Source organism: Protopterus annectens, chromosome 12.part0 (assembly GCF_019279795.1).
Source record: "Protopterus annectens isolate FY-2018-M chromosome 12.part0, PAN1.0, whole genome shotgun sequence".
In the NCBI taxonomy this organism is placed as follows: Eukaryota; Metazoa; Chordata; order Ceratodontiformes; family Protopteridae; genus Protopterus; species Protopterus annectens.
In genome coordinates, this window is record NC_056746.1 from 1,576,688,427 (window position 1) to 1,576,702,178 (window position 13,752).

The 13,752-nt window shown below is 42.0% G+C and overlaps 1 protein-coding gene across 1 annotated transcript in view; it reads left to right on the forward strand.

The window, feature by feature from the left end:
* Positions 1–13,752, forward strand: part of HID1 (HID1 domain containing) — a 1,473,500-nt gene that overhangs the window by 772,349 nt on the left and 687,399 nt on the right. Inside the window, exon 7 of the mRNA XM_044090525.1 lies at positions 11,962–12,184. Coding sequence (XP_043946460.1) covers positions 11,962–12,184 — 223 coding nt within the window. The remainder of the gene's footprint in view (positions 1–11,961; positions 12,185–13,752) is intronic.

The following is a 13,752-nucleotide window of genomic DNA, read 5'->3' on the forward strand; positions in this document are numbered from 1 at the left end:
CTCCTTCTACTATCAGGGTTCAATTGGTGGCTATATCTAATTTTCATGTGGGTGTGTCAGAGTCTACTATTATGTCTCACAAACTCTGTAAAGCCTTTTTGAAAGGAGTCTTTCTTCTTGAGCCCCCTATCAAGGATCCACCTCCTCCATGGGATCTGAACTTGGTTCTAGCATAATTGATTCTACCCCCCTTTGAACCTGCGGCTTCATGTTCTGTGAAGTTGTTGTCTTGGAAAACGCTTTTTCTAATAGCCATCACTTCAGCTAGAAGGGTATCGGAACTCCATGCCCTATGCTGTCATCCCCCCGTATTTACTTTTTCACAAAGATAGAGTATCCTTGCGTACCAATCCATCCTTTTTGTCCAAAGTGTCCTCTCAAGCAAATCTGAATCAAAATATTGATCTCCCAGTTTTTTTCCCCAACTATGGCAACAGATCAGAACAGAAACTGCACTGTTTAGATGTTCATCGCCAACTTAGGTATAATTTAGACAGGACTAAACAGTTTAGAAAATCAGACCAACTGTTTATTTCATATGCGGAAGGCAGGATGGGCCTTCCAGTCTCTAAAGTGTCACTTTCTAGATGGCTTACGTCTACGATTACCTTTATTTATGAGATCAGGCACCAGCAATTGCCCTCGAAGCCTAGAGCTCACTCTACTAGGGCCTTAGCCACATCCATAGCTTTTCAGGATAGGCTTCCTATTGATTCTATTTGCTCAGCAGCCACCTGGGCTTCCCCTCATACCTTCATTTCTCATTACAAGTTGGACATAGCCTCCAGAGACCGTGCCAACTTTGGTTCCACTGTTCTCAAGAGTCTGTTACGATAGGCCACCCGGGACAAGGTGCTAGGGACGCGGCCCCATCCAGCAAGAATGAAGGCGAGATAGACAACTTAACATTAAGAAGTTATGTACCTACCATAACGTTCCATGTTAGTTGTCTTCTTCTCGCCTTCTTTCTTGTGTCCCACCCTCCTTCCCCCTAGCCTGGACAGACCTAGAGGAGATTGTCTTGTGACCTTTCAATCCTTTTCTTCCACGCTCTACCACCTCTATATTTTTCCTCTGTTAGGTTTAGGACACCTCACAGTCAGCCCTATAGAGGTGGGTTACCCTTCTCCATGTTATGGAGTTTTTTCTTGCTTGGCCTAGCTTTCAAACGAGATCTGAGGAGTTACCGCCTAGCATTGTGGGATATGGGGGAGCCTCGAGCCGGTGGAATTGGCTCTCGAGCTTTAGTATTGGCCGAGTCGGAGCCGAGGATCGGCTCCGAACCCATCCAGCAAGAAAGAAGGCGAGAAGAAGACAACTAACATGGAACGTTATGGTAGGTACATAACTTCTTATTTCTACCTTTATGAGAATTGGTGTAGGCACTGACCTACTGTTTTTAAACCCACGTTGGCAATAGTTAACATCTGTACAGCATGATAACTCAGTTTTTGTGAGAATTTTGTAATATGTAAAGGTGCCACCACAAATGAAGTGTGAAATGTCTGAGACATTTTACAACTTAACAGCCTGCATATGCCATCATAAAAACAGTTAAAACCTGAGTTAGAGTACACCCTCATCAGTATAAATTCCAAACCAAACCTAGAATTAGTGAATCTAGTTAAGGGATGTAAACAGACACAGGGCAATGCCTCCCCCCTTACACACACACACACACACACACACACACACACACACACACACACACACACACACACACACACACTGCATTAAGTTCACTTTTACTCTTGAGGACTTCTACTTACTCAGAGTAACACTTATGATATAGTCAATTCTATGATTCATTCATTTATGTAAATATAAGCATGCCCATGGAGAATGTATAGTTGCTAGGACAAGCTGTGCATTTTCTTAGGTAGCTGTGGACCTTGTTTACTTCAGAAAAGAAAACCTTATTTATAAAGTTTAGGAAAGTAAGTATAATAATTCTGGCATGAAGCTGTTAGCTAAGAGGTAATAGGACTGTTTCTTGCAGTATGGGGGGAAACAGTGCTGCAGGCTAATTTTTACCACTAGTTTGATTGTTACTTGTGACTTGTTTGTCAACAAGACATCCAGAAGATGAGATATTGTGATAGGTGATAACAGAGAGGCTCTGACCAGTGGATGACTTACAAAACAGCTGGAAAACACACATTTGTGTTGCTTAAATGTTAATTTTAAAACAAAAATCAGCTGGATTTAATATGATATAAAATGACTAGAGGTTTCTTGTATATAGTGAAATCTAGGCATCTTGTACATTAGAATGTGTACAAAACTTAAAGGAGAAAGACAAAATTTTAACTGTAGGCTGAGTATATCAAAACAATCCTGTCTTGATTTGTGATTTGTTGTGGAGTTGACTGCTTTATCTGATGAAGTCTATTTGATTGTCTAAAATTGAGACGAAAGCGCTTATCTTGTTGTTTTAACAATAAAGGATCTGGTTGTCCTAAGGAGAAGTGTTCGTGTCCGTGTTTTGCCTGCCTGCCTTCTACCTGTTTTTTCTTGGATTTAACTGTAGGTAACTGTAATATCAGGTCTGTAAAATCTGCATTGTTACACCCAAATATTGTGGCCTGAAACTTTAACTCTAACATGTTGAATTGTTTTTGAGATTTAGCTCTACATATGCAGGAACCACATGGAGGCCTATAAAGCTGTTAGAAATATAGCCAGATGTGCACAAACTTCTCAGATGCATTTGTAAATCTAATTGAGCATTTATACAAAGGAACGTTGGCTTATATTAAGGTAGGAACATATGTTTCACAAAAAATACCCATTCTTAAAGGTACAAAACAAGGATGTCCACTTTCTCCACTATTATTCACTTTAGTAATGGAGCCTTGGGCTAATTTGATCAGAAACAGTACTGACATAGAGGGTTTTGAAATAGATGAAAATACAACATCCAAAATTCAACTTTTTGCAGATGATGTTCTAATTACATCAGCATGATCTAATTCTTCTATGCAGTCTCTATTTGATAACATGATGAATTTTAAAAGTATTTCTGGTTTAATATTCAATGAAGAAAAAACTAAAATACTACCTATATATACACGAAAAAATATCCTCATTAGTGATTTTACTAAATATGTACCCAATTCAGGTCAGATAACTTATTTAGGTATAATACTATCTAAAGATATTAAATCTATTATATATAATAATTATAATACCTGTTTTCTTAATATACAAAATCTTTTTAATACCTGGAATAATATGTTTTTTACTATGGAGGAGAGACTTACAATTATTAAAATGATAATATTCCCCAAGATTTTATACTTAATACAATCAATAATACTTCTACCTACAAAAATAATTATCAAGAAACTGAATACACTAATGTTAAATTTCCTATGGGCACCTAATAGACCTAGGATTGCATTAAAGAAACATACTAATAGCTGGTCTCAAGGGGTATTTCTTTTCCAGACTTTAATTTATATACTATCTCTTCTATTGTAAAAGTTATTACTTTATTAATAGATCAGTCATATGTCGCAAAATGGAAAGATTATTGGGAGCTAATTAGTATGCACTTCATGAAAATCTCATTAACACATAAAAATATGATTGTAAATAACTCCATGTTATGGTTACTAAAGGAATTTTGTACTTCACCTATTACACCTAAACATATGGTTTGTTACCCATTAAATATTATTATTAGATGTTAAGTTGTCTATCTCGCCTTCATTCTTGCTGGATGGGTTCGGAGCCGACCTCGGCTCCGACTCGGCCACTCTAAAAGCTCGAGAGTTGGTTCCACCAGCTCGAGGCTCCCCTTATATCCCACAATGCTAGGCGAGAGTTACCTCAGATCTCGTTTGCCGCTACAGCTTCGAGGTTGGTTGCTTCTACCGGTTCCTGGTGAGTGTTAGCTTTTATACAAAAGTTACTCTTTTTTCCCCTTTAACTTTAATTCTTCCTAAATTAGTGTAGGATATAGATCTTTATCCCGACCCTATTTTTTCCCCGTTTTCTTATTAAAAGAACCGTTGGTTCTTCCCTTGGGCCTTTGGCCTTCCCTTCCCTAGGGTGTGTTTGTGTAGTTACTTTAACTTTTTTGTGCTTAATTATTAGTATTTTACTAAAATTGTTATTATTTTTAGTATTAATAATTTTTTCTGACAGGGTATAACTGTGTGTTTGGGTGTGTGTTAGTGTACACCTGTCAGTTAGGAAAATGTCAAAGGAAGCAAAGGTCTCTGGGTTCAAGAAGTGTGATGCGTGCTGTCAGAAAATGTCTCTGACAGACGCTCACACTTCTTGTGTCTATTGTCTGGGGCCTTTGCACCTGCAGGACTCCTGTGCTGTGTGCCATGGCTTCAGCCCCAGGGTCCTGCAGGAGAGAAAAAACAAGTTGATTCTGAGAGGCTTGTTAAAACCAGAGGATTCCCTGTCAGTTTCAACAGGGAAGCCCTCTAAGGCATCGAGGTCTTCGGCTCCGGCTTCTGAGCCGAGACCTCAGGTTGTTCAACCTTTGCCTTTATCGGCTCCGGCTGGGGCCGATAAGACTCAGTCCACAGTTTCTGTGGCTTCACGGCTCGGCCGGAGCCGAGGTTATCGAGTACCCGTGTCGGCTCCGACAAGATCTTCGGAGCCGACAACCAGAAAGAGGTCTAGGTCACCTTCTCTTGGCTCCGTTCATTCGGCTCCAGGACCTCCCCTGCTGTCTGAACGGAGCCAAAGGTCTCATTCCTCTAGGTCATCGAGGCTTTCCGATCATGACCTTCAGAGGGTGGTGAGTCGACTACTTAAGTCCGAGGCACTAGCCCAGATGCTTCAGAGCCCGACTCATCAGTCGGTGCCTGCCCCGGTCCATCAACTCTTTCCTCCTTTGACTCTTTTGAGTTCGGAGCCGGGTCGGGTCGGAACCGAGACTGTGGTCACCGAGCCGAGACAATTGTCTTCGGCTCCGTCGTCGGCTCCGTTTTCTTCCGTGGAGGAATCTCGGCGCCGGACTTCCCTCGTCGGCTCCGGGGGGGTGAGTGGCATCGGACCCTTGTCCGACCCCCCTCTCCCTCTCGGTGCTTCGGCGCTGGTGAGTTCAGCTCCGACATCGGCCTCGGAGCCATCACTGTCGGTGCCGAGGGGGGTCCTTAGCTCCTCGGAGCGGGGACCTCTGGCTCTGCCTGACAGGGGTGCATTCGAGGTCATGCGGAGTGTGTTAGAGCCTGGCTCTACTCCACAGTCTGCTCCGTCAGCCCCTCCCTCTATGCTGCCTCAGGGTAAGTCGACTTACTCCCTCATCCCGGACCGCAGAGAGCCAGCTCCTCAGGAGCCCCCTTTGGGGATTTCATCCTCTTCGAGGCCCCTCCTGAGTTGGGAGAAGAGCCTCAAGGGAACAGGAAGTGCAAGAGGAAGCACATTGAGTCACCTCAGTCTATCACGTCGGACACAGATCTGGATGATTCTGAGGGTTCCCCGTTCCCCTTCTGAAGATGTCTCATTTGCAGACATACGGGAGATCCTTAAACAGAGGGGAATTGGCCAGCCCTCAACCCTTCGGAGGACGAATCTGTGTATCTTGAGGCGTTTGGCTCTCGTCCTTCCACCTCCTGGGTGTCCCCTTCGACCCCTCATGCAGGTGGTTGCTAAGAAGGCATGGACGGCTCCTGATTCAGTGGACCCCACTCCCAGGAGACCCTCCAAATTCATCACAGCTCCATCAGACAAGCAATTTTTATCAAAAGGAGTTTCTGTGGATGCTATGGTGGTAGCTGCCGCCACAAAGAAGGAACTGGCTGATCCTTCAGTGCCTGTCCATCCACCTAACAAGGAATCTAGGTCCATGGATAGGTACGGGAAGCAGATGTTCTCCTCAGCGACATTTACCATGCGTTCGCTGAATTACCTGTGCCATTTCACTCGTCTTCAAAGGGACTTGATCAAGGAAGCGAGTGAAATGTTGAAGGACCCTACAGCTGCGGGTTTCCAAGAGAAAATGAACACGCAGCTGGCTATCCTTAATTCCATTTCCAACTCCTCCATGCGCCTCCTCTCTTATGCGGCCGATGGAGCGAGCAGAGCCGCAGGAACAGGGGTAGCCTTACGTAGGCATGCCTGGATGCGGCTATGCAACTTTGCGGAACCTTTCAAGACGTCTTTCACGAACTCCCCTTTTGATGGATCATCTCTTTTTGGTCCTCAAGTGAAAGAAACCCTGACTAGGTGCGAGACTGATGGCAAGACCCTTTCTGCCGTCGGAGTCCATTTTTCGACTCCTTCTAGGCCTTACCCCAAAGGCCAGAAGGGTGGAAAGATGTGGTTCCGTAAACAATCTCAAGGGACTTCTCCTGACGCACAGAGTCGTTTTCCTACCAGAGGCAGAGGTGGGAATAACAATGGTAGACGTCGCCCTAGGGGCAGGGGGGGTCCGCAGAACCAGGGCAATCGGGAAGCCTTTCCTGACAAGCCCTTTCAGCATCCCTGAGGTGTTGCCCGACTGCCCATCTTCGGAGGCAGTCGGGGGAAGATTGTCACTGTACCCAGAAGCCTGGCTATCCCTGACTCAAGACAAATGGGTACAGTCCATCATTTCGAAGGCTATTCTATCCCCTTTCTTCGTTTTCCAAATCAGTCAAAAATCCCTTCCAGATGTTCCACCCGCTCAAAGGGATATAGCAGCTTTGGAAATTTCAAAACTGCTTGCAAAAGAGCAATTCAGCCAGTGTCAGCAGACCAACAAGGATCCGGAATCTACTCAAGGTTCTTTTAGTTCCAAAGAAAACAGGGGACTGGAGACCAATTTTGGATCTCAGTATCTTGAACAGATCAGTCAAGAAAACAAGATTTCGGATGGTCACGCTGCAATCCATTCTTCCCCTATTGGGAAAAGGAAACTGGATGTGCTCTATAGACCTTCAGGATGCGTACTATCACATAAAAATGAACAGACGCTCCAGAAGATTCCTCCGCTTCAGGCTGGGAACCAGTCATTTTCAATTCAGGGCCCTGCCCTTTGGTCTCACCACCGCCCCCCGGGTGTTTACCAAATGCATGGCAGTGGTAGCTTCTCACCTGAGACGACAAGGATTCCAGGTGTTTCCATATTTGGACGACTGGCTTCTCACAGCTCCCACCAAGCATCTCCTTCTGATGGCCAGAGATTATACTTTTCGCGTTTGTCAAAAACTGGGTATTTCAATAAATTGCGAAAAGTCTGTTTTGTCGCCTTGTCATACTATTACCTACATAGGCGCAAATTTAGATACTATAAACATGTCTGCAACGCTAACGAACCAAAGGATATCAGACATTCACAAATTGGTGTCACTTCTTCTCAACAACAACAGAGCCAAAGCCAGGTTAGTTCTAAAGGTGTTGGGAATCATGGCAGCGGCCATACCTCTCCTCCCATTGGCCAGATACCACATGCGGATTTTTCAGTGGATGCTTTTTTCTCAATGGTCATACCAGGAACTTCCAATGTCTCACACCATTATGATCACGCAAGCGTGCAAAAAGCATCTCATGTGGTGGATGTCTTCCCCCCAGCTCCTGTCGGGAAGACCATTTGTTCCACCTCCTGCGGTTGCTACTCTGACAACGGATGCCTCCCTGATCGGGTGGGGGGGGCATTATCAGGGCAGGACAGTCCAGGGCACATGGCAACCAAACGAATGCCACTTGCACATAAATGTTCTGGAGATGAGAGCAGTGCTTTTAGCGTTGCAAGCCCTTCAAGACTCTCTTCCCTTGGCAACGATTGCAATCCAGACAGACAATATGTCTGTAGTGTGGTACATCAACAAACAAGGCGGAACCAGATCATACCCCGTGTGTCGAGAAGCACTCAGAGTGTGGCAATGGGCGATTTCTTCTCAGCGTTTTCTGATAGCAACGCACATCGCCGGGAAGTCCAATCACATTGCGGACAAGTTGAGCAGAGCTATACTCATGCCTCACGAGTGGTCTCTGAAAGACTCTGTAGTGAGAGAGATATTTCTCAAGTGGGGTCAGCCTTGCTGCGATCTTTTTGCTACTCCCCAAAACAGCAAGTGCAGAGAATACTTCACTCTATTCCCTTTACCAGGCCAACCCAGCAGAGACGCTCTAGTCCAAGTTTGGCCCGGGACTTCTGTATGCATTTCCTCCTTTCCTCTGATCTCTCAAGTAATACAGAAAGCTATCGCTCAGAAGGCCTCATTGATCCTCATTGCTCCTTACTGGCCTCGACAAGTGTGGTTCCCCTTTCTACATCGTTTTCTCTTGGAGCGACCGTGGCATCTGGACCTAGTTCCAGATCTTTTGATCCACCAGTCGGGTCAGTTTCATCGCTCCCTCCCTCTCTGAACCTCACTGCTTGGTTCCTCCAGTTCCAACCGTAGCCAGGCTTCCTCAATTATCTCACTCTGTTAGAGATATATTGATAGCTTCCCATAAATCTTCCACTCGAAGATTTATTTGAGTAAGTGGAATCGCTTCTCATATTGGGCACAAGGAAAGGACATAGATCCTTTCACCGCTTCCATCCAACTAGTCCTTGATTTTCTAGCTGAACTCTTCCATGCAGGTTCATCTCCATCTACTCTTAAGGTTCAATTGGCAGCTATTTCTAATTTTCATGTGGGCATTTCTGAATCTGCCCTAATGTCCCACAAACTTTGCAAAGCCTTTTTGAAAGGAGTTTTTCTTCTCAGACCTCCTATAAGAAATCCTCCTTCTCCTTGGGACCTAAATTTAGTTCTTGCTTCTTTGATTCTTTCCCCTTTCGAACCTGCGGCTTCATGTTCCTTGAAATTATTATCATGGAAAACTCTCTTTCTGGTGGCTATCACATCAGCTAGAAGAATTTCAGAACTTCAAGCACTCAGTTGTCGTTCTCCTTATCTTTTGTTCCATAAGGACAGAGTTTCCTTACGAACTAACCCGTCCTTTTTGCCTAAGGTGGTTTCAACATCAAATCTAAACCAAAGCATTGACCTCCCTGTCTTTTTCCCAGAGTATTCAAATAGGTCTGAACAAAATTACACTGCCTGGATGTTCATCGTCAATTAAGGTACTACTTGGACAGGACGAAACAATTCAGAAAATCTGATCAGCTGTTTGTCTCCTATGCGGAAAGCAGAAAAGGACTTCCAGTTTCAAAGGTATCATTATCCAGATGGCTAACGTCTCTGATTACCCTTGTTTATGAGATTAGACACCAAAACTGCCTAATAAACCTAAAGCCCATTCCACCAGAGCTTTGGCTACTTCTTTAGCCTTCCAAGACAGACTGCCTATTGACACCATTTGTGCAGCGGCTACTTGGGCTACTCCTCACACTTTTATTTCCCATTATAAGTTGGATTTAGCTTCTAGGTATAGAGCTAATTTTGGTTCCACTGTTCTCAGGAGTCTGTTCCGTTAGGCCACCCAGGACAAGGTGCTAGGGACGGTCCCATCCAGCAAGAATGAAGGCGAGATAGACAACTTAACATATAGAAGTTATGTTCTTACCATAACGTTCCATGTTAGTTGTCTTCTTCTCGCTTCTTCTTAGGCCCCACCCTCCTTCCCCTGGCCTGGACAGACCTAGAGGAGTTGTGATCGTGACCTCTCTTTCTACCACCTCTTTCTTAGTCATATGCTATTGTGCATATTTCTTATTTCAGGATGTAGGTCACCCTTTTCTTCCTGCTGTTAGAGGTGGATTCTATTTACAGTTATACTGTTATTGATATAAGCTGGGTTAGCTTACAAACGAGATCTGAGGTAACTCTCGCCTAGCATTGTGGGATATAAGGGGAGCCTCGAGCCGGTGGAACCAACTCTCGAGCTTTTAGAGTGGCCGAGTCGGAGCCGAGGTCGGCTCCGAACCCATCCAGCAAGAAGAAGGCGAGAAGAAGACAACTAACATGGAACGTTATGGTAAGAACATAACTTCTATTTATCGTAACTTTATATTCATGCACCCTAAGTATAGGGAATGGAATTTTATTGTATTCCCTATAATGTATACCCAGGGTATGCTTTTGTCATCTACTTCTGAAGGAACTCATTTAGCTATAGATAATGATCTAAAGTACTGGTATCAGTTGATATCTGATAAAGTTAAAAATCTAGATTTCTTAAAACAAGAATTTGATCTAAGAGAAACTTGCTGGTTAGAGGTTCAGACCTTTAGACAACATCTCATTAATAAAATAGATCTAATGTCTATAACAGTTAAAGAATCTATTCCAACACTGATTGATTACTTGATATTAAATTTACAACATAAAGTTTCTGATAAAGGTAAACTTTCATACATACATAAAATTATCAGACAAGAAACTTTTTACAGTGTAGATTCATACTGGAATTATTTCACTTCTATTAATGGGGACCTACCAAATCAACAAAATAAACAATATATATTGGAATCTGCTTATAGAACTACTTCTTCCATTGTCTGGAGACTTTATACATGGAAATTTTTACATAGATCTTTTTATACACCTTTGATGATGAATAAAATAAATAATAAAGATAATTTATGTAAGAGATGTAATGTAGAAATTAATGCTGACTGGGCTCATATGTTTTATGATTGTATAAATTTGAAAGAATACTGGAAGTCAATTAATGAATTTTTGCAGGCTCTTTTTACAGATAATTTCATTATTTCTAAATCTCTTATATTATTCAACACACCTGTACCTCAAAGTGTTAAAATGTTAAGCTTCCCTTGTTATGGTCTATTCTAGCAGTGGCTAGGAAAATAATAACTAGAAATTGGATTTCAGATACACCTCCTTCGTTCAATGAATTTAAAAATGTTATGAATATAGTGTGCCATATGGAAATAAACACAATTAGGACAAGAACAAATAGAAAAACATCTTATTATATTGTATGGGATAATTTACAAAATTTGTTAAAAAAATTTAATTTCAATAGCATGGTATTTTAGTTTAATTAATTGATCTGATTGTAGTGGATGTCTTTGTAAATACTTTAGTTGTTTTGTTGAATATTATAATAATACCTATTTTTAATTACTTGTATAAAATTGTTATGATATTTCTCTTATATGTTAAAACAATAAACCTGTTTTGAAAAAAAAAAGAAATATAGCCATGTGCCAGTTATCGTAATGCGACAATAAACAAAGGCATAACTTTTGTCATGCTGGTAAATATAATGGGTATCTATCTGCATTTTGTTGGCAAATCATTTGAACTAAAACAAGAAGCATTTTCCTGTAAAGGAATATTTTATTCCACGTTAGCTGTGCTAATAAAATGCATTATTAAAAGCATATATTGCCTTCAGAAATAAAGATGAAGCTTTCCTGTTCTCCATAGTGTATCCTAATCCATTTTATGTGATGTGCTTTGCATGTAAAAAAAAAAAAAAGTGCAGTTTATAAGTGAATGTTTAAACATATTGTTTGCAAAAAATTATTAGAAAATGTGAATCCATTGAAAATGTAGCTCTAGCAGCGTGCAGACTTACATGAGATTTGGTTTATAATACATTTTCATTTCTCTTTGGAAGAAATACTTTTTTTTTTTTTTTTTTTTGCTGTTTCATTGTATTTGGCTTGAAAGTTAATATCTGAAAGCAAACTTTATTAGTTTTAAGGAAGTTTATCATGTATTACTGTAATTTCATTTAAGGTATGTCTTGTGCTATAGTCTTTTTGTAGTGTGATGATTACAGCTCTTGTGTTAAACTTGTGTCTTAACTTGTCAGCCTAGGTGGGAGGTTCAGGTATGCCAGCATAGAGCTACAGACCAGCTTTCCCCTTTCTTCAGTTTGTTTTGCTTACTGGATTATTGCTCTTTATTTAGAATTTGGTATGTATGGTTCAGTGTGGCTCAGTCTTAACCAAGTTTTATTTCAGCTGTGAAACTTATTTGAATTCATTTTTTATAAATTATTGGAAATCTTTTGAAAGACTGCAGCTGTAACATTTACTTTCTCGCCCTTTTAAAATAAGGTCTAATACATTTTTTTGACATTATGTAGACATGCACTGCCTCTCTTCACATCACTCCTGAATATCGTCTGTGCATATGATCCTGTTGGATATGGTATTCCCTACAACCACCTGATTTTCTCTGATTATCGAGAACCGTTAGTTGAGATAGCTGCTCAGGTGCTAATTGTGACCCTAGACTATGACGCATCGACCAGCATCAGCCCCTCTGTGGATGGAACGACGGGCAGCACTGTCATGGATGACGCAGAGGTATGCATCGTATTTCTATGTGTCAGGAAATTACCAGAATTTGAAGTTGCACTTAAACTGCTTAGGATCATGTATAAACAAACTTCTTCCATGATAAACTGTTTAACTTTCTCAAAAAGTGACCAGATAAATAAACCTAAGGGAAATCTCCAGGAACAGATGGTATTCTAGTAGAAGCTTGGAAGTTAGGAGGGAAGAAAGTGATGAAGATCTGGAAGGTTTTGTTTGGAGCGGGACAGTACCAGTATCTTAGAAGAAAACTGTGGTTATTGTAGGTTCATTGTTTCATAGGTATTTAATAGGCATGCAGTCCAAGAGACCGTTAAGGAGCCTAGCCCAAATTCCGAACTGCCCTAAAGCACAGTCTGGTTTAGTGACTTGTTTAAGCTCACACAGCAGACAAATGAAGACTGATGGAATCAAACCCTATACCACAGGAAGCAGCTTGTTAACAGTCATCTGTGCTAACTGCCAGACATAACTACAGAGGGTAAAGACTGTTCAAACCAGGCTTTCTAAAGATCTGTTTCAGATGTTCTTCGTGTTTCACTGTTGTAGTTATCACAGTTGGGTTATCTGCCTACCGGTAGCCCTCAGTCAGCCCGAATACCAGAGACGTAGTATTTCTACGTCTGTTGCTGTCGATTCAGGACTGACGTCAAGTCATCAGGGGTATAAAAAGAGGCAGCCGGCGCTATTACATCAGTCTTTCTTGCCAAGGAGTCTGAAGCAGAAGCAGTTTGCATGAGTGCCATTCGGCCGCTACCTGAGTTTTTGTTTCCGAATTAAATTATCCTGAAGTCTTCCAAAGCTAAGTACCCCGTTGGGAATCCCCGAATCCTTTTTTCTTGCTCTAACCGATGTCAGAAAAAGTTAATAATTGTATTGCTTGTGGAAAGCAAATACCACACCGAGATTTCCATTCTTACTGCGTCACCTGTTTAGGCCCAGAACATGACGTACCTTGCTGTCGGTTTTGTGCCTTATTAAACGCCCGAACTATTTGTCATTGGGCTGTTATTGTCACTAAATACTTTCGTTCTCGATCTCCATATTCTGAAATGGCTTCGGTAAGCCATCCGACTACCGATCTTCCAAAAAAATGTAAGGATAGACAGAGACAAACCGCACAGGTCCAAAACTGCCTAAGATGCTTCCGTTAAGCTAGTCGCCAGTTCGCCGGTACTCAGTGAGGTGCTTTCGCAGCCTCTGATGGCCGATTCAGTGGATTCGCAGGCCTCTGCCGCGAGACTCTTCTTCAACTAACAACTCACAAATAGACGACTTATTTCACGTCTTCAGTTCTGTATAAAACTACTGAGTTTCTAAGGCTAAGAGTACATGCTACACCTAAAAAAATTATGACCCAAACTCCAGCACGTGCTTCCTTGCCACAACATCAAATGCTTAAAATTTCAGAAGACCTTATTATGCTGATTAGGGATAGTCAGGGATAGTCAGCCTTCCCCTGCTAAGAGAAAAAGAGACCTGTCCCCAACAGCTTTCACAGACCAAGAGTCCGATGACTCTTGGGTGTCTGCTTATGAAGACATGCCTTTATCTGCTTA